This window comes from Lutjanus erythropterus, chromosome 5, assembly GCF_056507025.1.
Source record: "Lutjanus erythropterus isolate fLutEry1 chromosome 5, fLutEry1.hap2, whole genome shotgun sequence".
In the NCBI taxonomy this organism is placed as follows: Eukaryota; Metazoa; Chordata; class Actinopteri; order Lutjaniformes; family Lutjanidae; genus Lutjanus; species Lutjanus erythropterus.
In genome coordinates this window covers 21,789,186-21,814,843 of record NC_139321.1, presented here as the reverse complement: position 1 = coordinate 21,814,843, position 25,658 = coordinate 21,789,186, and the positions used below count along the sequence as shown (strand labels likewise).

At 41.1% G+C, this 25,658-nt stretch overlaps 6 protein-coding genes across 6 annotated transcripts; all 6 read left to right on the top strand.

Moving 5' to 3' along the window:
• The first annotated feature begins 73 nt into the window (after positions 1–73).
• Positions 74–4,387, top strand: LOC146326827 (protocadherin beta-15-like). Its single transcript, XM_084718262.1, has 2 exons — positions 74–2,487; positions 4,379–4,387. Exons 1-2 carry the CDS (start codon positions 100–102, stop codon positions 4,385–4,387), a joined length of 2,397 nt encoding a protein of 798 aa, XP_084574388.1. The 5' UTR covers positions 74–99.
• A 109-nt stretch (positions 4,388–4,496) lies between these two features.
• Positions 4,497–8,358, top strand: LOC146326826 (protocadherin beta-15-like). The gene is made up of 2 exons (XM_084718261.1): positions 4,497–7,020; positions 8,317–8,358. The coding sequence occupies exons 1-2, from the start codon at positions 4,636–4,638 to the stop codon at positions 8,356–8,358; spliced, it is 2,427 nt and encodes an 808-aa protein (XP_084574387.1). The 5' UTR covers positions 4,497–4,635.
• Positions 8,276–10,904, top strand: LOC146326825 (protocadherin gamma-A11-like). The gene has a single exon (XM_084719852.1). It carries the CDS (start codon positions 8,484–8,486, stop codon positions 10,902–10,904), a length of 2,421 nt encoding a protein of 806 aa, XP_084575978.1. The 5' UTR covers positions 8,276–8,483.
• Positions 10,905–12,449: 1,545 nt separating this feature from the next.
• LOC146326824 (protocadherin beta-16-like) lies at positions 12,450–15,037 on the top strand. Its single transcript, XM_084719851.1, has one exon. The coding sequence runs from the start codon at positions 12,548–12,550 to the stop codon at positions 15,035–15,037; it is 2,490 nt and encodes an 829-aa protein (XP_084575977.1). The 5' UTR covers positions 12,450–12,547.
• Positions 15,038–16,977: 1,940 nt separating this feature from the next.
• On the top strand, positions 16,978–19,554 carry LOC146326823 (protocadherin beta-16-like). The gene has a single exon (XM_084719850.1). It carries the CDS (start codon positions 17,104–17,106, stop codon positions 19,552–19,554), a length of 2,451 nt encoding a protein of 816 aa, XP_084575976.1. The 5' UTR covers positions 16,978–17,103.
• Positions 19,555–22,388: 2,834 nt separating this feature from the next.
• On the top strand, positions 22,389–24,965 carry LOC146326822 (protocadherin beta-16-like). The gene has a single exon (XM_084719849.1). It carries the CDS (start codon positions 22,425–22,427, stop codon positions 24,963–24,965), a length of 2,541 nt encoding a protein of 846 aa, XP_084575975.1. The 5' UTR covers positions 22,389–22,424.
• The last annotated feature ends 693 nt before the right edge of the window (positions 24,966–25,658 follow it).

Sequence of the window (25,658 nt, the reverse complement as noted above, 5' to 3'; positions counted from 1 at the left end):
ACCAGAGCTGCCATTGTTAAGGGAGCGTCGGAGGCTAATGTTGCCATTACCATTACATATAAGTGATCTGTGTGTTCCTATCTTCGTTCGGGAGAAACAATGGACCACAAAATGAAATCGTTGTTGAGTTTTGTCTGCGGCTTTACTGTCGTCGTCCAAATCATCAGTGCAGACCTCAGCTATTCTGCTCCGGAGGAGATGAGACCTGGATCTATTGTTGGAAATATTGCCAAGGATCTCGGGCTGGAAGTAGGGAAATTGTTCTCTCGTAAAGCTCGAATTGATACTGAGGAAAGCTACCAGCACTACTGTGATATTGATTTAAAAACGGGAAATTTTGTCACTCGGGAAAGGATAGATAGAGAGGAGCTGTGTGGGGAGAAGGTTTCCTGTATGCTTAAATTCGAGCTAGTCCTGGAGAGCCCTTTGGAGCTGCACCGCATTTCACTGCTCATTCAGGATGTAAACGACAATTCACCCGTTTTCCCAAAGGATACAATAAAACTGGAAATAAGCGAATCGGCCGACAAAGGAGCTCGATATCGAGTAAACGAAGCACATGACGCTGACATCGGACAAAACACAGTTAAACAATACAGTTTACAAAAGAATGAACATTTTGTTTTATCTGTTCGAGACGATAGTGATGGATCTAAGAACGTCGAGTTGGTTTTAGACAAAGAATTAGACCGTGAAAAGGAGCATGATTTAAATTTGGTGATGATTGCTGTTGATGGTGGTAATCCACAAAGGTCAGGAACTACCAATATAATCGTGACTGTGTTAGATGCTAATGATAACGCCCCAGTGTTTGACAAAGCATTTTATAAAGCCAGTCTACCTGAAGATTCTGCCCTTGATACTGTAGTCGTCACAGTAAGTGCCACTGATGTAGACGAGGGAATAAATGGGGAGGTGACATATGATTTTAGCCGCATTTCAGACAGAGCTAGAAAGGTTTTTTCTCTGGACAGTAAAACTGGAGAGATAAAAGTCATAGGTCCACTTGATTACGAGAGTAATTCTAAATATGAAATGCGCATTGATGCCAAAGATGGTTATGGACTTTCATCTGATTCTAAAGTAATGATTGATATCACTGATGTGAATGATAATGCTCCAGTGATATATATGAAATCAGTGACTAACCCCATACCTGAGAACGTGTCACCTGGTACAGAGGTGGGCATCGTTAACGTGCAGGACAGAGACTCTGAAAGTAACGGACAGGTCCGCTGCTCCATTCAGCAAGGCGTCCCTTTTAAGTTGGTTCCTTCTATTAAAAACTATTATTCTCTGGTGACCACAGGACAACTGGATCGTGAAGTAGTGTCTGATTACAACATTACAATCACTGCCACTGACGAGGGCTCTCCACCTCTGTCCTCCTCTAAAACAGTTCAGTTATCTGTAGCAGACATCAACGACAACCCGCCTGTGTTTGAGGAACAGTCGTACAGCGCATATGTGAGCGAAAATAACAAACCTGGCTCCACTTTATGTTCCGTTACTGCTCGAGACCCCGACTGGAGACAAAACGGTACAGTGATTTATTCTCTGTTAGGCGGTGAGGTGAACGGTGCCCCGGTGTCCTCCTATCTGTCTGTTAACGGAGACACGGGGGTGATCCACGCTGTGAGGTCGTTTGATTATGAACAGTTCAGGAGTTTTAAAGTCCAGGTGATGGCCAGAGACAACGGTTCTCCTCCGCTCAGCAGCAACGTGACCGTCAGTGTCTTCATATCTGATGTGAATGACAACTCTCCTCAGATACTGTACCCCGCCCCGGAGGGCAACTCCTTCATGACCGAGCTGGTCCCCAAAGCTGCACACGGAGGCTCTCTGGTGTCCAAAGTGATAGCGGTGGACGCGGACTCCGGCCAGAACGCCTGGCTTTCCTATCATATAGTGAAATCCACTGATCCGGGACTTTTCAGTATTGGTGTCCACAGCGGAGAGATCAGGACACAGCGGGACATTTCTGAATCTGACAGCATGAAACAGAACCTTATTGTGTCAGTGAAAGATAACGGACAGCCGTCTCTCTCTGCCACCTGTTCCATGTATTTACTTATTTCTGATAACTTGGCTGAGGTGCCAGAACTGAAGGATATTTCTTATGATGAGAAGAATTCCAAACTGACCTCTTATCTGATCATCGCTCTGGTGTCTGTGTCCACGTTTTTTCTGACCTTCATTATCATCATCGTGGGTGTGAGGTTTTGTCGCAGGAGAAAGCCCAGACTGTTGTTTGATGGAGCAGTTGCCATCCCCAGCGCTTATCTCCCTCCTAATTACGCAGATGTTGACGGCACAGGAACTTTACGCAGCGCTTACAATTATGACGCCTACCTGACAACAGGTTCTAGAACCAGTGACTTTAAGTTTGTGACTTCTAATGACAACACACTGCCTGCTGACCAGACTCTGAGGAAAAGTCCGACAGACTTTCTTGAGGCTTTTGGCGACTCTGACAGTTCTCCCCAGGTAAGAAATGCATAGTAACAGTTTCTTATCCAATCATTGATTTGGTCAGGGGCTTCACATAACCTGAGGTTGTAACAACAACAAACAAACAAACAGAAAAAAGAAACAAGCGAACAAAACAAGATTTGATTACAATGGGTAGCATATTTTATCCATGGACAACACTTTTCAAATATGATATAACTAAATCCAGCACATGCTGTCCTTCAACGATTTTTATACTTTTTTTTTTTGCTTTTGAACGAGCGTTTTGTTTCCTGCTTGTTTCATTTAGTCTAGATCTTTCTGAACATTTAATACACACAGGAGATCAACTTTCTATTATCTCGTTCAGAAAATAATAGTGATTAGTTGAACGACCTTCATATTGCAATTGTTTTTAATCCCGAAATTCTTACTTTTAAAAAATTTAAATCATAAATCTGAAGGAGCATGAAGGACTATGTTGATATTATTTATCAACGCTTCTAAAGCCTTATTTGTTTACATTCTTTGGCAGAGGGTTTCAAGTTAAGCAGGTTACCATTGATAACACATTTTTATTCAGATGTGTATAAATAGAAACATCTTGCATTATACTGCAATACAACAATCCTAAATACTATTCTGTGAATTAGTGTTTCGCTGTTACTAATTCCTTGCAAGACAGATGCTGGCTCATTACCAGTAATGTTTAGGGTTTTTCTTTTGGTGAAGTTGTAGCGTGTTAGTTTTTTCTAGTATTTTTGTTTATCAAAATATGTTTAGAATCTGGATAAAAAGTTTAGAAATACAGTTAAATACAGTACAAATAACGGACGACGTAACGTCCATTTGTTCAAAACGTATTCACTTCTTTAACACTTCATTCCTTTTTGGTAACACGCACCTGTCCGTTATCCCTTAGCAGCAGTTTCAAATAATCACATTTAGGAGTGTTGTGAAGTAGGCATTTTTCTTGAATTGTACGAGTGTCACTGACTTTTTGTGATATATAGAACCCTCAACAGACCTAGTGATGGCCAACACAATTGTCCCACTGCGCTACGTCTTACATGCAGAAGCTGGTCTGTTTTCACGCTGGTAAAGTGATATACTTTTTAACTTTACCGATTGTGCTTTCTCTCGAGTTTGCTTGATATTAAATAAATCCCCGCCTTTATGTCTTAAAAACTGGACTCAGCCATATCGATGCGTTCTATAGAAACTCAATTACTCTGGTTTTGTGATCTTGAGTATTAACTGCGACCACCACCTGTCAGTCTGTTCTCAGGAGTTGACTTCTGCCACTGGGGCAGTAAAGTAATTGTGCTATTTTGCCTCTCTTTATTTGGAAATACCATTGAATTGTCAGAGCTTCATGGCTCTCTGAAGCAAGAACTCATTTTTTGCAGAAGTAAAACGTGACAGTTTTCTGCATTTTTTTTTAAACAGACGTTTGAAGTCCGCCTTATGTAGGCGAATAAGCTCTGTCCATGGTGCTGAAAACACGGATGGTTGATACACGCAAGTCAGTTTAAATGCGTTTCTTGATACGCTGCTATTGATATCAGCTTATTTTTGTGGTTCATATATTATTAAAACGTAGTGAAAACGGAAAAGCTTTTTTTATGTTATCTTGAAACTTGCGTTCACTTGTTTTTATTTAAATGTTCGCATTTCTGTCCATCAGTGCAACATGCTTGCAGCCTTTTACTGGTGCTCCTCGCTACAAGTTTAAACAGACTGCATAAAAGTATAGGCTACATATTGTTTAATCTCAGCAAACGTCGTGGCGATATCTTCCCTCTAGTTGATTTAATAATATACTGCAGTATATACCCACGATCTGCCAAGGTGCATCCTTCTGCTTTATATTGAGAAATGTTGAGATGTGCCATTAAGCTCCCTTTTACTGTATCTGTTGCTGTAGCTCAAATGAACACATTGTGTCGCTGTCCACCAGTTTACTAGGAAATATTGCAATGTCGTGCAGCCAAACGTCTCCACCCATTGTTCCTAAGCTTTGTGCTTCTAGTTATGTCGCGGCTGTGAAACGAGCTGGAGGATCGTGTTGCTTATTTTTGTCTTTGGATTTGCCTGACTGAGTCCATCTCATATGTAGTCGCGAGCTGAACTGAATACAATTTAACATTCTCTCCTTGCTGTGGATATTTATTATTTTGAATAATGGAACACAAAGGATTTTCAAAGCATGGCCTGGTTTACCGCTTTGTTATCTGTCTACTTGGACTGCAATCCGTATGTGCCGAGGTGAGCTATTCTATCCCCGAGGAGATGAAACCAGGAACAATCATTGGAAATATAGCCAAAGATCTTGGCCTGGATATAACTACCCTGTCGTCTCGCAAAGCCCGCATTGATTCCGAAGGGAACAACGAACGATTTTGTGTTATCAGTTTGAAAACTGGAGATCTGAGTGTTGCTGAGCGGCTTGACAGAGAGACTCTTTGTGGCAGTAAACCATCTTGCATTTTAGGCCTAGAACTTGTACTGGAGAATCCGTTAGAATTACATCGTATAAATCTACACATCCAAGATATAAATGACAACTCCCCGCAATTCAAAAGAGATTTGATTAGAATGGAAATTAGCGAGTCTGCAGAAAAAGGCACCCGATTCTTAATAGAGAATGCACATGATGCGGATATCGGTCAAAATTCTGTCCAGAGGTATAGCTTACAAAAGAATGAAAATTTTATTCTCATGATTGATGCTAACAAAGTTGAACTTGTTTTAGAGAATAAACTTGATAGAGAGACACAACAAGACATTGATTTACCTATAACAGCTGTTGATGGCGGTTCTCCACAGAGATCAGGTACTGTAATGATACACGTCACTGTGCTGGATGCTAATGATAACTCCCCAGTGTTCAGCCAGGCGGTCTATAAAGCAAATCTACCTGAAAACTCTCCTCTTGATACTGTAGTGGTGACAGTAAGTGCTACTGATGCAGATGATGGGGTGAATGGGGACGTGACATATGACTTTGGTCATGTTTCAGAGACAGATGAAAAGTTGTTTTCTATTGATAGTAAAACTGGAGAAATAAGAGTCATTGGTGCTAGTGACTTTGAGAAGAAAAATTCATTCGAACTCCCAGTCATGGCAAAAGATGGACTAGGATTAAGTTCTTACGCTAAGGTTTACATAGACCTAACCGATGTAAATGATAACGCCCCTGGAATATATTTAAAATCACTGGCTAACCCCATACCGGAGAACGTGCAGCCTGGTACAGAGGTGGGCATCATTAACGTGCAGGATAGAGACTCTGAGACTAATGGACGAGTCCGCTGCTCGATTCAGCAAAATGTCCCTTTTAAATTGGTTCCTTCTATTAAAAACTACTATTCTGTGGTGACCACAGGACAACTAGACCGTGAAGTAGTGTCTGATTACAACATTACAATCAGTGCCACTGACGAGGGCTCTCCACCTCTGTCCTCCTCTAAAACAGTTCAGTTATCTGTAGCAGACATCAACGACAACCCGCCTGTGTTTGAGGAACAGTCGTACAGCGCATATGTGAGTGAAAATAACAAACCTGGCTCCACTTTGTGTTCCGTTACTGCTCGAGACCCCGACTGGAGACAAAACGGTACAGTGATTTATTCTCTGTTAGGCGGTGAGGTGAACGGTGCCCCGGTGTCCTCCTATCTGTCTGTTAACGGAGACACGGGGGTGATCCACGCTGTGAGGTCGTTTGATTATGAACAGTTCAGGAGTTTTAAAGTCCAGGTGATGGCCAGAGACAACGGTTCTCCTCCGCTCAGCAGCAACGTGACCGTCAGTGTCTTCATATCTGATGTGAATGACAACTCTCCTCAGATACTGTACCCCGCCCCGGAGGGCAACTCCTTCATGACCGAGCTGGTCCCCAAAGCTGCACACGGAGGCTCTCTGGTGTCCAAAGTGATAGCGGTGGACGCGGACTCCGGCCAGAACGCCTGGCTGTCCTATCATATAGTGAAATCCACCGATCCGGGACTTTTCAGTATTGGTGTCCACAGCGGAGAGATCAGGACACAGCGGGACATTTCTGAATCTGACAGCATGAAACAGAACCTTATTGTGTCAGTGAAAGATAACGGACAGCCGTCTCTCTCTGCCACCTGTTCCATGTATTTACTTATTTCTGATAACTTGGCTGAGGTGCCAGAACTGAAGGATATTTCTTATGATGAGAAGAATTCCAAACTGACCTCTTATCTGATCATCGCTCTGGTGTCTGTGTCCACGTTTTTTCTCACCTTCATTATCATCATCGTGGGTGTGAGGTTTTGTCGCAGGAGAAAACCCAGACTGTTGTTTGATGGAGCAGTTGCCATCCCCAGCGCTTATCTCCCTCCTAATTACGCAGATGTTGACGGCACAGGAACTTTACGCAGCGCTTACAATTATGACGCCTACCTGACAACAGGTTCTAGAACCAGTGACTTTAAGTTTGTGACTTCTTATAATGACAACACACTGCCTGCTGACCAGACTCTGAGGAAAAGTCCAAGCGATTTTGCTGAGGTATTTCAAGATTCTTTGGAGCCTCTAGAGGTAGGTGTATGTGCTTGTTTTCAATGGAGTAAAATTACTTTATTTATGCGGAGTTTTTACTCTCGAAGAAACTAAAGTCAACTCTGGTTACATTACTTCAACACCACTTTTATTCTGTATAGTAGATAGTTAATGGGATGGACTGGTAGTGGAAAAATATACCTGCCATTGCCCATCAGGATTTTTGTTTTGTTGTTTTTCCCTGAGTTGCGTTCTTAAAACGTTATTGTTTATATAAAAAACGAAAAACCTAGTTAAAACTTAGCGTATTTCGTTTCATTTGAAAAAGCTTATTCACACTATAACAGTAAAATTTTATTTCTAGCTGTAGTCTATATTTTGAGCCATTGCCCAGTGTAGAAAAAAAATCCGCAAACTATAGTATTTATTTATTTATTTATTTACAAATAATTGCAATCCCAGTCATCATATTGCTTCTCTCTAATCATCGAATTGCTTTACTGTATTTTTACCATACTGTATATGAACATCACACTGCCTTCTGCTGTTTTATGTAGCATACCTTTGAATGAAAATCAGTCCATCAGAATTGTTTTAAATGCACATAACCACTTAAAGCTTTCCTTTGTTGTATAGGAACAGGTACGCAGCATTAATTTAAACGAGGAGCACTGATAACTTGATAACCCGGTGACTAGTGATTAGAACTAAGACGGCATCCTTACGAACAGTATCAAATATAGTAAGCTGTGCAAACTAGCATGCCTTGCCATGTACCCATCATATTCCTCACGTTCTTATTGTAGCTACTGTAGCCCAACATTTCTCTTATGGAACCTGTTGGACAGTAGTGTTTAATCAAGCGAGTTACTGTATCACGTCCAGAAATAAGAGATCGGTTTTGTCATTATTTCTTTAATTTTGCGGTTTGGTGTGTGTTTTTCCTTTCACGTTTAATATGAACCCTGTGCTTTGGAGCGTGTTCACTTATATTGTGGTAACTATCCATGGTGCTGAAACCCATCCACCCTTACTGATCCGCGCTCTGGTCGATACTGTGCAATAAGACAGTTTCATTGAAGTAAATACACAATGACATTTACTATAGAAAACTCTCCCTATGTTATGTGGCTATATTACTATTACTTTATTACAGCACAGACTTAATTGTTTTGTTGTTGTTGTTTATGTTTGGATCTGGTTGCATCATGGACTTTTTTTTATTCTCATGAGAATACTCAATTTTTAAAAATCTTTTGTAATACCCACAGTTTGCTCACAGTGTCGCTGTCCACCAGGTTTACTTAATGGTGCTTCATTTGTGTTACCCTACAGGCTTACATATTTCTGGAACACGATAGATTGTTTGTTCGTTAGAGCAGCGAAGTCGCACCCTTTAAAATCGGACTTGCATTTATTGTCCGAGGAGGACTCCGGTTGACTGGTCGTTTTTATGTTTAAAGTATTTGTTTTGGTGGATTCAGCAATCGTGTTGCAGGAAAATGGGACACAAAGCGTGTTCACAGCTCGGCCTGGTTACCTCTCTGGGAGTATTTCTTCTGGCGCTGCAAACCGTCTGTGGGGATGTTGCTTATTCTTTTCCAGAGGAGACGAAACGCGGCTCCGTTGTTGGAAATATAGCCAAAGATATAGGACTTGAGGTGACAAGACTGACTGTTCGAAAGGCTCGTATTGATGCAGACGGAAACAGCAAACGGTACTGTGACATTAATCTGAGTACTGGAGATATCATTGTTAGCGATAGGATTGACAGAGAGGGGCTTTGTGGCAAAAAGCCATCTTGCGTGTTAAAACAGGAGCTTGTTCTAGAGAACCCTTTAGAGCTGCACCGCATTAGTCTTCATGTTCAAGATATCAACGATAATTCGCCGCAGTTTAAAAAGAATACAATAAAATTTGAAATCAGGGAATCGGCAATGAAAGGAAGTCGCTATCGTTTAGATGAGGCCCACGATGCAGACATTGGGCAAAACGCTGTCCAGGGCTACAGTATCGAGGCAAATGAAAACTTCAAGCTGAACGTTATTCCAAAAAGTGGAGGGGGGAAATACAGCGAATTAGTTTTAGAGAAGGAGCTGGATAGAGAACAACAGCAGGAGCTAACGATTGTGCTTGTGGCAACAGACGGAGGCACACCTCAGAGATCAGGCACTGCAGTCATTCACGTGGCTGTACTGGATGCTAATGATAACGCACCAGTATTTAGCCAGGCCGTTTATAAAGCCAGTCTCCCTGAAAACTCTCCTCTAGATACTGTTGTGATCACTGTGAGCGCTACAGATGCAGACGAGGGAATTAATGGAGAGGTGACGTATGAAATTGATCACATTTCAGATGACAGTAATAACGTCTTTTCTCTTGATCAGACAACTGGTCAAGTGAAAGTAAGTGGCTCAATAGATTATGAGGAGCTGTCCGCCTATGAATTGCAAATTACAGCCAAGGATGGTCTTGGATTAGTTTCATCCTCTACCTTAATAATCGATATCACAGATGTGAATGATAACGCCCCTCTCACGTTCATTAAGTCACTGACTAACCCCATACCTGAGAACGTGTCACCTGGTACAGAGGTGGGCATCATTAACGTGCAGGATAGAGACTCTGAAAGTAACGGACAGGTCCGCTGCTCGATTCAGCAAAATGTCCCTTTTAAATTGATTCCTTCTATTAAAAACTATTATTCTCTGGTGACCACAGGACAACTGGATCGTGAAGTAGTTTCTGATTACAACATTACAATCACTGCCACTGACGAGGGCTCTCCACCTCTGTCCTCCTCTAAAACAGTTCAGTTATCTGTAGCAGACATCAACGACAACCCGCCTGTGTTTGAGGAACAGTCGTACAGCGCATATGTGAGTGAAAATAACAAACCTGGCTCCACTTTATGTTCCGTTACTGCTCGAGACCCCGACTGGAGACAAAACGGTACAGTGATTTATTCTCTGTTAGGCGGTGAGGTGAACGGTGCTCCGGTGTCCTCCTATCTGTCTGTGAACGGAGACACGGGGGTGATCCACGCTGTGAGGTCGTTTGATTATGAACAGTTCAGGAGTTTTAAAGTCCAGGTGATGGCCAGAGACAACGGTTCTCCTCCGCTCAGCAGCAACGTGACCGTCAGTGTCTTCATATCTGATGTGAATGACAACTCTCCTCAGATACTGTACCCCGCCCCGGAGGGCAACTCCTTCATGACCGAGCTGGTCCCCAAAGCTGCGCACGGAGGCTCTCTGGTGTCCAAAGTGATAGCGGTGGACGCGGACTCCGGCCAGAACGCCTGGCTGTCCTATCATATAGTGAAATCCACCGCTCCGGGACTTTTCAGTATTGGTGTCCACAGCGGAGAGATCAGGACACAGCGGGACATTTCTGAATCTGACAGCATGAAACAGAACCTTATTGTGTCAGTGAAAGATAACGGACAGCCGTCTCTCTCTGCCACCTGTTCCATGTATTTACTTATTTCTGATAACTTGGCTGAGGTGCCAGAACTGAAGGATATTTCTTATGATGAGAAGAATTCCAAACTGACCTCTTATCTGATCATCGCTCTGGTGTCTGTGTCCACGTTTTTCCTGACCTTCATTATCATCATCGTGGGTGTGAGGTTTTGTCGCAGGAGAAAGCCCAGACTGTTGTTTGATGGAGCAGTTGCCATCCCCAGCGCTTATCTCCCTCCTAATTACGCAGATGTTGACGGCACAGGAACTTTACGCAGCGCTTACAATTATGACGCCTACCTGACAACGGGTTCTAGAACCAGTGACTTTAAGTTTGTGACTTCTTACAACGACAACACACTGCCTGCTGACCAGACTCTGAGGAAAAGTCCAACAGACTTTGCAGATGTTTTTGGAGATTGTGATGGTTCTCCTGAGGTAAGAGCATCAAACATTTGACCCATTGTTTTATAAAAAACACTAAGCAGTTCTTGAGATTTGTGGCTGGCAGAGACGAAGTGAAATGGATACTACCACGTACTAAAACGACAAAACATATAAATATAGAAAAAAAAATTTAATTCCTATAGATGTTTCATGTCAGGCACATTTTGAGAATAGGCACTCAGGATGTTTTCTGAATCATTATCAGCTTATATCAGTGTTGGACCTGTTATTAGATGACTGTACAAACGTTATTCTTAGTTGCATTTGGATGTATGTTTGGCGTTTTGGACAGTGAGGCACTTCAAGCAAGTATTGTATGTCTTAATTAGAGGGTTAGTTAGTGCCACCATGTTTAACAGAAGCACAGATCAGTCTTATTTTCTTTTTTCGTGTGTTATTGCTTTTTAATCGATACTTTCCTTGTTTTACACTCGAATTTTAACTTTAAAAGGAAATTTTAAACATGTTTACGGGTGGAAATAAGACTTGTTCAGACGGACTCTGTTTTTCCTTGCTCATAGCAAATTGCCCATATCTTTCAAATTATATTATGGCCCATACTTTTGGGGTTCTGGGTGGTCGTCTGTCATTAAGATGCACATTGTCCTTTTTCTGCGGCATAACTAGATGCTCTTCAGATTTGGGACGTCTTCAGGGTAAACGAATCCTTTATCGCTTTTTAATCATTTTCATCCTAAGATGGTGTGGCAGCTATCCCTATTTATCTCTCTGCTAATTAATTTTGTGGCGTTAGAAAGATTTGCTTCCAATATCGGTTACTATTTTCAGTGAAGTTCAGCTTTTTTCCCAAGTTGCTGAGTTTTGTAAATGCTGACTAGCCTGTTAAAGATTCTAATGGTGCTGAGGAAAGCGATTAGAATACTGCAATAAAATCAAGTGATGTTGTTTTGTGATCTTAATAACTTGCTCATTTTCCGGTTTTATAAACAGTAAAGGAATCTTGATAAAGAATAGTGTCTTATATGGCTTAAGACATTCCTTGTTTGAACAGTTAAGTTGGTGATTTCTTTCAATGTTTCATTCTTAACGAGGATTTGTCATGGGCTGTGGTTTTGCATACTTTTTTCTAACATATTTGTTGTCTCGGTAGCTGTCACATAATTTCAGTAAACATTCATGCAAACAGATTTAGTCACTAAGTGCTAAATTTTGTGAAATTTTTAAGATATGAGTGTAAATTCTTGGACAAATGGGTATTTTATTTCACACATAAAATGCAGTGCTTTAAAATGAGGTGTCCTGGTGACACAATTATGTTTTTTACAAGTAATTTTAATTTTGATCTTCTTGACCTGTGTCACGATATTTCAATAGATGGTGTCCCCTAAAAATGAAAATACTCGCCATATATACCATTTTTTTTTAAATGTACGGCTGGTACAGACCTGCTGTCAGTGGAAGTATGCAGTTTCTAGAATAGACTCACGATGTCGCTATGCACCAGCTGTAGTAGATTCTCTGTCGACATCCACCCACTATTGTGGACTCATAATGTGACTGAAGGTGCTGCAGTTGATCGTCGAGAAAGGCAGACTCGTGCTTTTATTGTGTTGATTTTGATTCAAATCCATCAATTTTTAAAGCTGCGTTCCTCTATATCGACAAGAAAACGTGTACTGTTTCAGAACAGCGTCATGACGGCCATCATGGGACTCGCATTACACTGCTGTGCTGTTGCTTCACTTATCTTTTCTTGGCATTTGGCAAATGGGGATATCAGCTATTCTTTTCCGGAGGAGATGAAACGCGGATCTGTGATTGGAAATATTGCCAAAGACTTGGGTCTTGAGTCAAGCAGACTATCTGCTCGAAAGGCCCGCATTGATACCGATGGGAGCGACAAACGTTATTGTGACATAAACCTCCGTAACGGGGATCTGATGGTTGCCGAGAGGATTGACAGAGAGGCCCTTTGTGGAGACAAAGCATCTTGCGTCTTAAAACAAGAACTCATGTTAGAAGGTCCATTAGAATTGCATCGAATCAGTCTGCATGTACAAGATATCAATGATAACACTCCGAAATTTAATAAAGAGTTGATCCATATAGATATAAGTGAAAACGCGGATAAAGGAGCTCGTTTTCCAATAGAAGAGGCACATGATGCGGATATCGGCAAATATTCAGTCCAGACGTACAATCTTCAGAGGAATGATCATTTTATTTTGGGCGTTGGAAGTAATTCTGTGGAACTTGTCCTTAACAAAGAGCTTGACCGTGAAAACTTGAAGGAAATCAATTTACTTCTCACAGCTTTGGATGGTGGTTCTCCTCAGAGGTCAGGTACCGTAGTAATTCACATCACTGTACTGGATGCTAATGATAACGTCCCAGTGTTCAGCCAGGCCGTTTATAAAGCTAAGCTCCCAGAAAACTCTCCACTAGATACTGTCGTACTCTCGGTGAGTGCTACTGATGCAGACGAGGGACTAAATGGTGACGTTACATATGAATTTGGACACATTTCAGAAGATATGAAGTCAGTTTTTGCTATAGATCCTAAGACAGGTGAAATAAAATTGACTACAACGGTTGATTTTGAAACAACGTCATCATTTGAACTGCGAGTCACAGCAAAAGATGGTTTGGGATTAACCTCTTATGCCAAAGTCATCATAGATGTTACTGATATAAATGACAATGCCCCGATAATATATCTAAAATCACTGACTAATCCCATACCTGAGAATGTGTCACCTGGTACAGAGGTGGGCATCATTAACGTGCAGGACAGAGACTCTGAGAATAACCGACAGGTCCGCTGCTCCATTCAACAAAATGTCCCTTTTAAGTTGGTTCCTTCTATTAAAAACTATTATTCTCTGGTGACCACAGGACAACTGGACCGTGAAGTAGTGTCTGATTACAACATTACAATCACTGCCACTGACGAGGGCTCTCCACCTCTGTCCTCCTCTAAAACAGTTCAGTTATCTGTAGCAGACATCAACGACAACCCGCCTGTGTTTGAGGAACAGTCGTACAGCGCATATGTGAGTGAAAATAACAAACCTGGCTCCACTTTATGTTCCGTTACTGCTCGAGACCCCGACTGGAGACAAAACGGTACAGTGATTTATTCTCTGTTAGGCGGTGAGGTGAACGGTGCCCCGGTGTCCTCCTATCTGTCTGTTAACGGAGACACGGGGGTGATCCACGCTGTGAGGTCGTTTGATTATGAACAGTTCAGGAGTTTTAAAGTCCAGGTGATGGCCAGAGACAACGGTTCTCCTCCGCTCAGCAGCAACGTGACCGTCAGTGTCTTCATATCTGATGTGAATGACAACTCTCCTCAGATACTGTACCCCGCCCCGGAGGGCAACTCCTTCATGACCGAGCTGGTCCCCAAAGCTGCACACGGAGGCTCTCTGGTGTCCAAAGTGATAGCGGTGGACGCGGACTCCGGCCAGAACGCCTGGCTGTCCTATCATATAGTGAAATCCACCGATCCGGGACTTTTCAGTATTGGTGTCCACAGCGGAGAGATCAGGACACAGCGGGACATTTCTGAATCTGACAGCATGAAACAGAACCTTATTGTGTCAGTGAAAGATAACGGACAGCCGTCTCTCTCTGCCACCTGTTCCATGTATTTACTTATTTCTGATAACTTGGCTGAGGTGCCAGAACTGAAGGATATTTCTTATGATGAGAAGAATTCCAAACTGACCTCTTATCTGATCATCGCTCTGGTGTCTGTGTCCACTTTTTTTCTCACCTTCATTATCATCATCGTGGGTGTGAGGTTTTGTCGCAGGAGAAAGCCCAGACTGTTGTTTGATGGAGCAGTTGCCATCCCCAGCGCTTATCTCCCTCCTAATTACGCAGATGTTGACGGCACAGGAACTTTACGCAGCGCTTACAATTATGACGCCTACCTGACAACAGGTTCTAGAACCAGTGACTTTAAGTTTGTGACTTCTTACAATGACAACACACTGCCTGCTGACCAGACTCTGAGGAAAAGCCCATCAGACTTTGCTGATGTATTTGGAGATTGTGATGCTTCTCCTGAGGTAAGAGCATCAAAAGTTTGTTCGATTGCTTCACCTGAAAAAGTTTACTCAGTTTCGAGTTTTGTAAATGGCAGTGTGAAATTGATGTTGATACAATACTTTTTATAATATCAAAAAAAGAAAAAGAAAAAAGAAGCTCCGCTAATCATACACCAGTCATTTTTTGCATTTACATTTAGAAAAAAATAACAGCGGAAAAAACGGTCCCTCTGAGGATGTCATCATGTCGTCCATTTTCACTCTATTAATAAGTGTCATGAGGATTTTTCTGTTCAGGATTCCAATTTCTTCTCCTAATCTTTATCAAGTTATATTCGCGATGCATCGGTCTTTAGATGTCCTTCTTGGTCATTACACAATAGTTGTCCTTAGTTGCTTTTGGATCTGTCTTCATATATATTTTGGTACTTGGACACACATAAAGAAATCATTTTTGTTGAGGTTGTTACCTTTTTGCCCATTTTTTGCTCCTTATTTTTTTTTTGTTATTCCCATGATAGTTTTAGATATTGCAGCCATGTTCACAGGAATTATAGAATGGAAAAATATACATTTTTAAAATGATTTTAAACGTTAAAAATGTTAATAATTTCCTCTTTTTTGCTCTATAATCTAACTTAAAGGGTAATTTTTAAACGTGTTTCTCAGTGCTTGTTTTGATTGTTCAGACTGATTCTTTTGTAACTCTCTTTCCTTTATTATTGGCATTTCGCAATTCTTCCGGGCTCTTGGAAATAAGCTAGCTACAACATTTCTTTCATTATCCTCGTTTAATGTTAACCAACACGGCAAAGCAGTACAAACACATCCCAACACAGTGGTACAGCAACTTCTCTCTCCACCATTTAGCACGAGAGCACGAGCCAATGCCTGTGCAACACCCATACTTGTCCCCACAAAACAAAGGCAGTTAGGAACCAAATAACTCACAAGCAAGGGAATACAATGACTCTCCTTAAACAATCCACATAAAAAACATGCAAAGGAAGCAATATCCAAAATTTCATGAATGAAAATGAAATGATAATTTAACAGAAATTCAATAATGCTGTGAAAATATCACTACTTAAAAAATCCATCCATCCATCCATCCATCCATCCATCCATCCATCCATCCATTTTTCTTGATTCTTTACTCATACAACTACCTGCCCTTCAGATTTGCTTACTCTTCACGTTCAACAAATCTTTGATCGTTGCTCTCTATATATTTAATGTTATCCTCGTATTCATTGTACCAGATAATATGCTACCTATGCGAATTCACCTAGTGGTGTTTGAATGATTAACATCGGTTGCATTTCGCAGTAAAGTGGAGGTTTTATCCTGAGTATTTGAACTTTGTTCATACTGAGTGGCATGTACAAGATTTTATTAGTGCTGAGGAAAATTACCAAAAATCTGCAATTAAATCAGACTATATTTTTATGCCCTTAATAGGTTTCTCAGTACCCGTTGTTTTTTCTTTAGACAACAATGAAATGTGAATTACGGATAGTTTCTCATGAGGCTTAAACCATTCAATATAAAAAAAAAAAATGTTGGTCATTTCTTCCACTGCTTCAGCCTTTTTACCTATAGTATTATAGGCTTTCGTTTTGCTCACCATTTATTTTGTTGCCAGAGGAGTTGTCTAGATTGTTATTACACCAGTTCAAAATACATCTAAGCAGAAATATTTCTCCACTTGACGCTAAACATTACAGATATTTCCGCTTTAACAAAAGGGTGTAAATGTTAAAACAATCTGTTTTCATACCGAAAAGGCAGTGCTTCGTGTGGGGTGCCGTAGTGAAGTAATTATGTTGGTCCTTTATGTTTGATCCTCGTAATATATCCCATTATATTTCAATATTTAAAACCTCCCCTGTAAATGATTATACTCTCCATTATATGGAGTTTTGATACATTTTAGGTTGTACAGATTTGCCTCTAGTGACAGCATGCGCTTTCTAAAGGAGACTCAAGATGTCGCTATGCACCAGCAGTAGTAGATTCTCCCTCGACATCCACCCACTATTGTCGATGCATACTGTGACTGAAGGTGCTGCAGTTCATCGTGCAGAGAGCCACAAAGCTGGCCTTGGGTCGTGTTGATTCTGGATTAAATTCTTCATTTTTGTCTGTTTTCCTGTACAGCGACTAGGAAACGTGTCCTGTTTCAGATCGGCGCAATGACGGCACTTGCATTAAGGAGCTGTGTCGTTGCTTTAGCAGTTTTCTCTTTGCATTTTGCTAGCGGGGACATCAGCTATTCTTTTCCGGAGGAAACGAAACGCGGGTATGTGATTGGAAATATCGTCAAAGACTTGGGTCTTGAGTCAAGCAGACTATCTGCTCGAAAGGCCCGCATTGATACCGATGGGAGCGACAAACGTTATTGTGACATAAACCTCCGTAACGGGGATCTGATGGTTGCCGAGAGGATTGACAGAGAGGCCCTTTGTGGAGACAAAGCATCTTGCGTCTTAAAACAAGAACTCATGTTAGAGGGTCCATTAGAATTGCATCGAATCAGTCTGCATGTACAAGATGTCAATGATAATACTCCGACATTCAATAAAGAATTGATCCATATAGATATAAGTGAAAACGCGGTCAAAGGTGCTCGATTTCCAATAGAAGAGGCACATGATGCGGATATAGGCAAATATTCAGTCCAGACGTACAACCTTCAGAGGAATGATCATTTTATTTTGGGCGTTGGAAGTAATTCTGTGGAACTTGTCCTTAACAAAGAGCTTGACCGCGAAAACTTGAAGGAAATCAATTTACTTCTTACAGCTTTGGATGGTGGTTCTCCTCAGAGGTCAGGTACCGTAGTAATTCACATCACTGTACTGGATGCTAATGATAACGTCCCAGTGTTCAGCCAGGCCGTTTATAAAGCTAAGCTCCCAGAAAACTCTCCACTAGATACTGTCGTACTCTCGGTGAGTGCTACTGATGCAGACGAGGGACTAAATGGTGACGTTACATATGAATTTGGACACATTTCAGAAGATATGAAGTCAGTGTTTGCTATAGATCCTAAGACAGGTGAAATAAAATTGACTACAACGGTTGATTTTGAAACAACGTCATCATTTGAACTGCGAGTCACAGCAAAAGATGGTTTGGGATTAACCTCTTATGCCAAAGTCATCATAGATGTTACTGATATAAATGACAATGCCCCGATAATATATCTAAAATCACTGACTAATCCCATACCTGAGAACGTGTCACCTGGTACAGAGGTGGGCATCATTAACGTGCAGGACAGAGACTCTGAGAATAACCGACAGGTCCGCTGCTCCATTCAGCAAAATGTCCCTTTTAAGTTGGTTCCTTCTATTAAAAACTATTATTCTCTGGTGACCACAGGACAACTGGATCGTGAAGTAGTTTCTGATTACAACATTACAATCACTGCCACTGACGAGGGCTCTCCACCTCTGTCCTCCTCTAAAACAGTTCAGTTATCTGTAGCAGACATCAACGACAACCCGCCTGTGTTTGAGGAACAGTCGTACAGCGCATATGTGAGTGAAAATAACAAACCTGGCTCGACTTTATGTTCCGTTACTGCTCGAGACCCCGACTGGAGACAAAACGGTACAGTGATTTATTCTCTGTTAGCCGGTGAGGTGAACGGTGCCCCGGTGTCCTCCTATCTGTCTGTTAACGGAGACACGGGGGTGATCCACGCTGTGAGGTCGTTTGATTATGAACAGTTCAGGAGTTTTAAAGTCCAGGTGATGGCCAGAGACAACGGTTCTCCTCCGCTCAGCAGCAACGTGACCGTCAGTGTCTTCATATCTGATGTGAATGACAACTCTCCTCAGATACTGTACCCCGCCCCGGAGGGCAACTCCTTCATGACCGAGCTGGTCCCCAAAGCTGCACACGGAGGCTCTCTGGTGTCCAAAGTGATAGCGGTGGACGCGGACTCCGGCCAGAACGCCTGGCTGTCCTATCATATAGTGAAATCCACTGATCCGGGACTTTTCAGTATTGGTGTCCACAGCGGAGAGATCAGGACGCAGCGGGACATTTCTGAATCTGACAGCATGAAACAGAACCTTATTGTGTCAGTGAAAGATAACGGACAGCCGTCTCTCTCTGCCACCTGTTCCATGTATTTACTTATTTCTGATAACTTGGCTGAGGTGCCAGAACTGAAGGATATTTCTTATGATGAGAAGAATTCCAAACTGACCTCTTATCTGATCATCGCTCTGGTGTCTGTGTCCACGTTTTTTCTCACCTTCATTATCATCATCGTGGGTGTGAGGTTTTGTCGCAGGAGAAAGCCCAGACTGTTGTTTGATGGAGCAGTTGCCATCCCCAGCGCTTATCTCCCTCCTAATTACGCAGATGTTGACGGCACAGGAACTTTACGCAGCGCTTACAATTATGACGCCTACCTGACAACAGGTTCTAGAACCAGTGACTTTAAGTTTGTGACTTCTTACAACGACAACACACTGCCTGCTGACCAGACTCTGAGGAAAAGTCCATCAGACTTTGCAGATGTATTTGGAGATTGTGATGGTTCACCTGAGGTAGGAAGACGTCACATATTGTTTGACCTGACCCCACACAGCGACAATAATATACCCCCTTCCCCTTTCTTTATTTAAAAGTAAGATATTTTACAATAGTCGTTTGAGTTGAAATTATCCTGTTTAAATGAATTTTACGTTAGATGTCATTGTGAGCTTAAATTTATAGCCATTAGTTCCACTTACTTTTAAATTCACACAGGATATTTTGCAGATATATTTCAAGTTAAGTTGTTATTTCAGGAGAGGCTTTCAGTTTATAACATCTTTACCCCCAAACCTTTCAGTCAACTCAGCATCTGCATCAGCATTTCTGTGTTTTGAGAAAAGCTGCAGCCTGTTTTTAGTGTCTCTGTCCATGGTGCTGAACCTTGCTTTTGTTATTGTGATGTATTGTCATGAGTAATTTCTGTTATATTGTTTTGCCCTTCAAGCATTATAGATAACAGTTTTACTCAGAAATGTCTTTCTCATTCTGTTATTAGAATTTGTCCTCTAAATTAAAATGTTCTCAGTTAGTGAGATGAATCTGATTTGAGAGAGAGATAACTTTCTCAGCCTGTTTCGATCTGAGGTAACACTTCAGTAATGTTGTCTTCCTATTATCACTATACAATATTCAGGTTTATTACTTGGAGAAGACATAATCTTGTTTATAAGTCTTATAACCCAGGGTATTTCACTGCAAAATAAACATGACAGCACCTAATTGCAAATTTTAATGCCCTCCTTAAATATCCTTTTTATTAAAACACAAACGCCAAATGAAATGATAATGTGTTATGAAAATGTTTATCAATTCCACCAAACTGTTATATTTCATTTTTGCTCATGGTGTCACTGTAGACCAGCTAAGGATTCAGGTGTTCCCTTTGCTCTGCACAGCACCCATTATTAGGATCATCCACCTAAGTGTTCTGTTTAGCCACTGAAAAAGATGACAAATGCTTGGAAGGCAAATATATCGAATGGAGTATTTGACATTTGATGACCACCCAACCTTGACAGCAGCTGATGTTCAGACCTGAGTGTATGATCACTGAAATGGTGCTACTTCACTTCACAATCAATGGTGTTTGCTGACTTTGTGTTACATCTTGACTATTGTTTTTTTGTCTTAGTGGGCTAATTTAAGAATTGCAAAAGCCTTCTTTTTGTTGACATTTATTTCCTTCAGTACACCTATACTGAGTGAGCAGAACAACTGTTAGCACAGTATTGTGTTGTGGCTTACACTTTCTCTTGTTCTGATAAGTGATTCCCTATTTGTTTCTTGTACATACTTGCTCAGAAAGATGGGTTTACCACAGGAGCTTAGCTGCATATAATAGTTAGTCTCTCCTTTGTGACAATATGATGGGTTAATTATGTTTTCAAATTACAACAATACACAACTTTAACCATAGCAGTTTATGTTGCGGACATACTTTACCTTGAGATGGAACAGGATTTGGAATATCGGTGTAATCTTTGTTTATCATTTCCATGCTGTAAACAAGTGGAGTGATTGTAGGCTTAGCTTGTTTTAAAGGCTTTATCCTCACTGATTGTTTCATTTGGTGACTGGGTGAACTTTAACAACCTGCAGATTGATGTTAAATATGTGATCACAACATATACTCATCAATTTTTGTTGAATTACACAATTTAGCAGCGAGAGTTGTTGCAATTTACTTAATTTTCTGTTGCAAAAAACATTGGCTCATCAGTAAATTAAGATTTGCCTGTTGCTCAGTGAGGCACAACATAACTACCATTCAGACATTATGAGTGTGAGTCACTGAATTGCACCAGTGCTGTCACACTGCTTCGATTTAATACAAAATGTGAAACTGTGAAGTAATGGTAATGGTAATAATGTTATACCTTTACGCCATGTATTTGGTAGATTTTCATCAACTATATACACAACAAAAATTTTATATTACTTTCAGTTTCCATAGGATAATTCACAATTAGGGGTTTATATTGAGTATGGTAATACATATTTTTTCTGTTGTGTTTTTAGTTAAAGATCTTTTTAATAATTTCAGATAAATAATTTGTATGTCCTTCAGCTAGTAATATTTATCCCAGAACAAACTATACATAAATATTGATTGTTGCAGTGGATTTTTAATATTTTTGAAGGGCTTTAGAACCATGCATTTAATAAAACTTTAATTTTAATCAATTATATTCATTTTCTTGTGCAAACATAAAAAAAATCCAACATATAATGAATATGTGAGCAGTTACAAACTATTTCCCAGCAAAAATATTAGGACTATCTTTCTGTGTTTTCCTTTCATGAACTCCACTGTACTTCTCTGTCCCTGCTTGTGATTCTAAACTGAGTCAGATGATCTCTAGTCTGTCAGACTCCTAAGTAAATGGTTGATTCTTAAATATGATACATATTGTATGTCATTGTTACTTAACCTTTGCTTGGTTTCATTTTGTTTTTCCAAGCAGTTCATAAAAGTCTGTGGATACAGTATTTTCTTTTTGAACTATGTGTTAGTGTGTTAGGTTTTGTAATGAACAATCACATATAATTAGTACAGTATCTTTTCTGGTATAAAAGATATATTTACTTTACAGATAGGTTTTAAAGAACGTAATGCAAAATAAATTCAGTACTTAATACATAATGCTGAAGCCCCTACTGATAAGGCAATCATCAGAGTTTCATGTTAATTTATAATATAAAACACCTATTACGCATTCATCATGTCAGTATCATTATACTAATGAAGTTATGACTGAATAATAAGTTTTGTCTTGATATGGCCTTTTAAGTTGTGAGCTTGTTTTAATTTTCAGTGCTATAACTGATTGGAACTCTTGGTGTCACTGTGCACCAACAAAGGCTGAAAGTGTCCTCTGCTTCATCCATTCTTTTTCACCATTGCAAGGCGTTGTGGTGCGGTGTGTCAGTCGGAAGGACGATACAAAAGGCTGACGTTATGGTGATATTCGGATGGTTAATTTCAACGATAACTATAAGCGTCCTTGATCACTTCGAAAGAATTAACAAGGGAAGGACGAACGCCTGGCCCATCATGAGGAATACAATGCACAGAGGATTTTCTGTGAATCGCTATTGTGTCTTTTTCCTCTTCATCAGCCTGCATTTCGCGTATGGAGATGTGAGCTATTCTGTTGCAGAGGAGATGAAACGCGGGTCTGTGATTGGAAATGTAGGTAAAGATCTCGGCCTCGGGGTTTCCACACTTTCTTCGCGCAAAGCTCGCATTGATACAGACGGAAATGACAAGCGGTATTGTGATATTAATCTGAGCACCGGAGAATTGATTGTTACTGACAGGATCGACAGGGAAGGCCTTTGTGGTAAGAAGGCGACTTGTATTTTAAAAGAAGAGCTAGTTTTGGAGAACCCTTTAGAGCTTCATCGTATCAGCATTCATGTTCAAGATATTAATGACAACGCACCGCAATTTAGTGAGGACTTGATTTCCTTTGAAATAAGAGAATCAGCCGTCAAAGGAGCTAGATTCTCACTCACTGAAGCACATGATGCAGATATCGGTACAAATACTGTACAACGCTACAGTTTACAAAATAATGACCATTTCACCATCAATGTAGCTACAGAGGGCATTGGACGGAAATACTCCGAACTGGTTTTGGCAAAAGAATTAGACAGAGAGCAAGAGAAAGAACTAACATTGCTGCTTACAGCTCTAGATGGTGGTTCTCCACAGAGATCAGGCACGGCGACCATTCACGTCACTGTACTGGATGCTAATGATAACGCCCCAGTGTTCAGCCAGGCAGTTTATAAAGCCAGTCTGCCTGAAAACTCTCCTGTAAGTACTGTTGTTGTTGCAGTGAACGCTACTGATGCAGACGAGGGACCCAATGGTGATATTACGTATAATTTTGATCATGTTTCTGATGACCATGTCTCTTTGTTCTCACTTGATCATAAGACAGGAGAGATAAGAGTCATCGGCTCTATCGATTATGAGACTGAGACCTCAATAGAACTGCGAGTAAGAGCAAAAGACGGACCAGGTCTTACCTCCTATTGTACAGTAATTATAGATATAACCGATGTCAATGACAACCCGCCTGTTATCAGTTTGAAATCACTGAGTAACCCCATACCTGAGAACGTGTCACCTGGTACAGAGGTGGGCATCATTAACGTGCAGGACAGAGACTCTGACAATAACCGACAGGTCCGCTGCTCCATTCAGCAAGGCGTCCCTTTTAAGTTGGTTCCTTCAATTAAAAACTATTATTCTCTGGTGACCACAGGACAACTGGACCGTGAAGTAGTTTCTGATTACAACATTACAATCACTGCCACTGACGAGGGCTCTCCACCTCTGTCCTCCTCTAAAACAGTTCAGTTATCTGTAGCAGACATCAACGACAACCCGCCTGTGTTTGAGGAACAGTCGTACAGCGCATATGTGAGTGAAAATAACAAACCTGGCTCCACTTTATGTTCCGTTACTGCTCGAGACCCCGACTGGAGACAAAACGGTACAGTGATTTATTCTCTGTTAGACGGTGAGGTGAACGGTGCCCCGGTGTCCTCCTATCTGTCTGTTAACGGAGACACGGGGGCGATCCACGCTGTGAGGTCGTTTGATTATGAACAGTTCAGGAGTTTTAAAGTCCAGGTGATGGCCAGAGACAACGGTTCTCCTCCGCTCAGCAGTAACGTGACCGTCAGTGTCTTCATATCTGATGTGAATGACAACTCTCCTCAGATACTGTACCCCGCCCCGGAGGGCAACTCCTTCATGACCGAGCTGGTCCCCAAAGCTGCACACGGAGGCTCTCTGGTGTCCAAAGTGATAGCGGTGGATGCGGACTCCGGCCAGAACGCCTGGCTGTCCTATCATATAGTGAAATCCACCGATCCGGGACTTTTCAGTATTGGTGTCCACAGCGGAGAGATCAGGACACAGCGGGACATTTCTGAATCTGACAGCATGAAACAGAACCTTATTGTGTCAGTGAAAGATAACGGACAGCCGTCTCTCTCTGCCACCTGTTCCATGTATTTACTTATTTCTGATAACTTGGCTGAGGTGCCAGAACTGAAGGATATTTCTTATGATGAGAAGAATTCCAAACTGACCTCTTATCTGATCATCGCTCTGGTGTCTGTGTCCACGTTTTTTCTCACCTTCATTATCATCATCGTGGGTGTGAGGTTTTGTCGCAGGAGAAAGCCCAGACTGTTGTTTGATGGAGCAGTTGCCATCCCCAGCGCTTATCTCCCTCCTAATTACGCAGATGTTGACGGCACAGGAACTTTACGCAGCGCTTACAATTATGACGCCTACCTGACAACAGGTTCTAGAACCAGTGACTTTAAGTTTGTGACTTCTTACAATGACAACACACTGCCTGCTGACCAGACTCTGAGGAAAAGTTTAACAGACTTTGCAGAGGCGTTTGGAGATTGTGAAGACTCACCTGAGGTAGGAACATTTATCGTTTGCCCCATTGTGCATCAATGTTAGGTGGTATAATACAAGCATATAACCTACGCTGAGCTTGATGGGCAGTATGTGAAATATTGATGTTAGTTTTATTGTAGATGTTGAGATCCCTGTCTTTATTTTGGAGGATATCTTCCTCCAGTGTTTTCCTTTTAATCTGTGGCTCGATTAAGTTTGTGTCATCTACAATGGCAACACACTGCCTGCTGATCAGACGCTAAGTAAAAGTCTATCACACTTTCCTGAGGTGTTCGGAGATAGTGATTGCTCTCCTGTGGTTGGAACGTGTACCATATCATCTGACCTTTATGCAGCTTAATGATTCATCCAATACACTCAGTAGTTATTTATATGTCACTCTTTTTTTTATTTAGACAAAGATCTTAGACAATGTAGCATGCGTATGAGCCTTAAATTTATTTAAAGTGAAACGTTATGACAACCTTCAGTGTATTCATTAGTTGAACTTGTTTCTAAATTCAAATATTGACCGTCATGTCGCATCAAGAAACCAAAGAATAGTTTTTTTTATTATTTGTTTTGTTTTGTTTTTGTTTTTTTTAACACATGCAAGAATTTCAAGTTTGGTGATCATTCGATTAGAGGTCCTACACCGGTCTATCAGTTAGCTGAAAGTAGGCGTCTCTGTCTGTGTCTTTTGAGTAGAGCTGCAGTTTGTTATGTGTCTCTGTCCGTGGTGCTGAACTTCGCAGT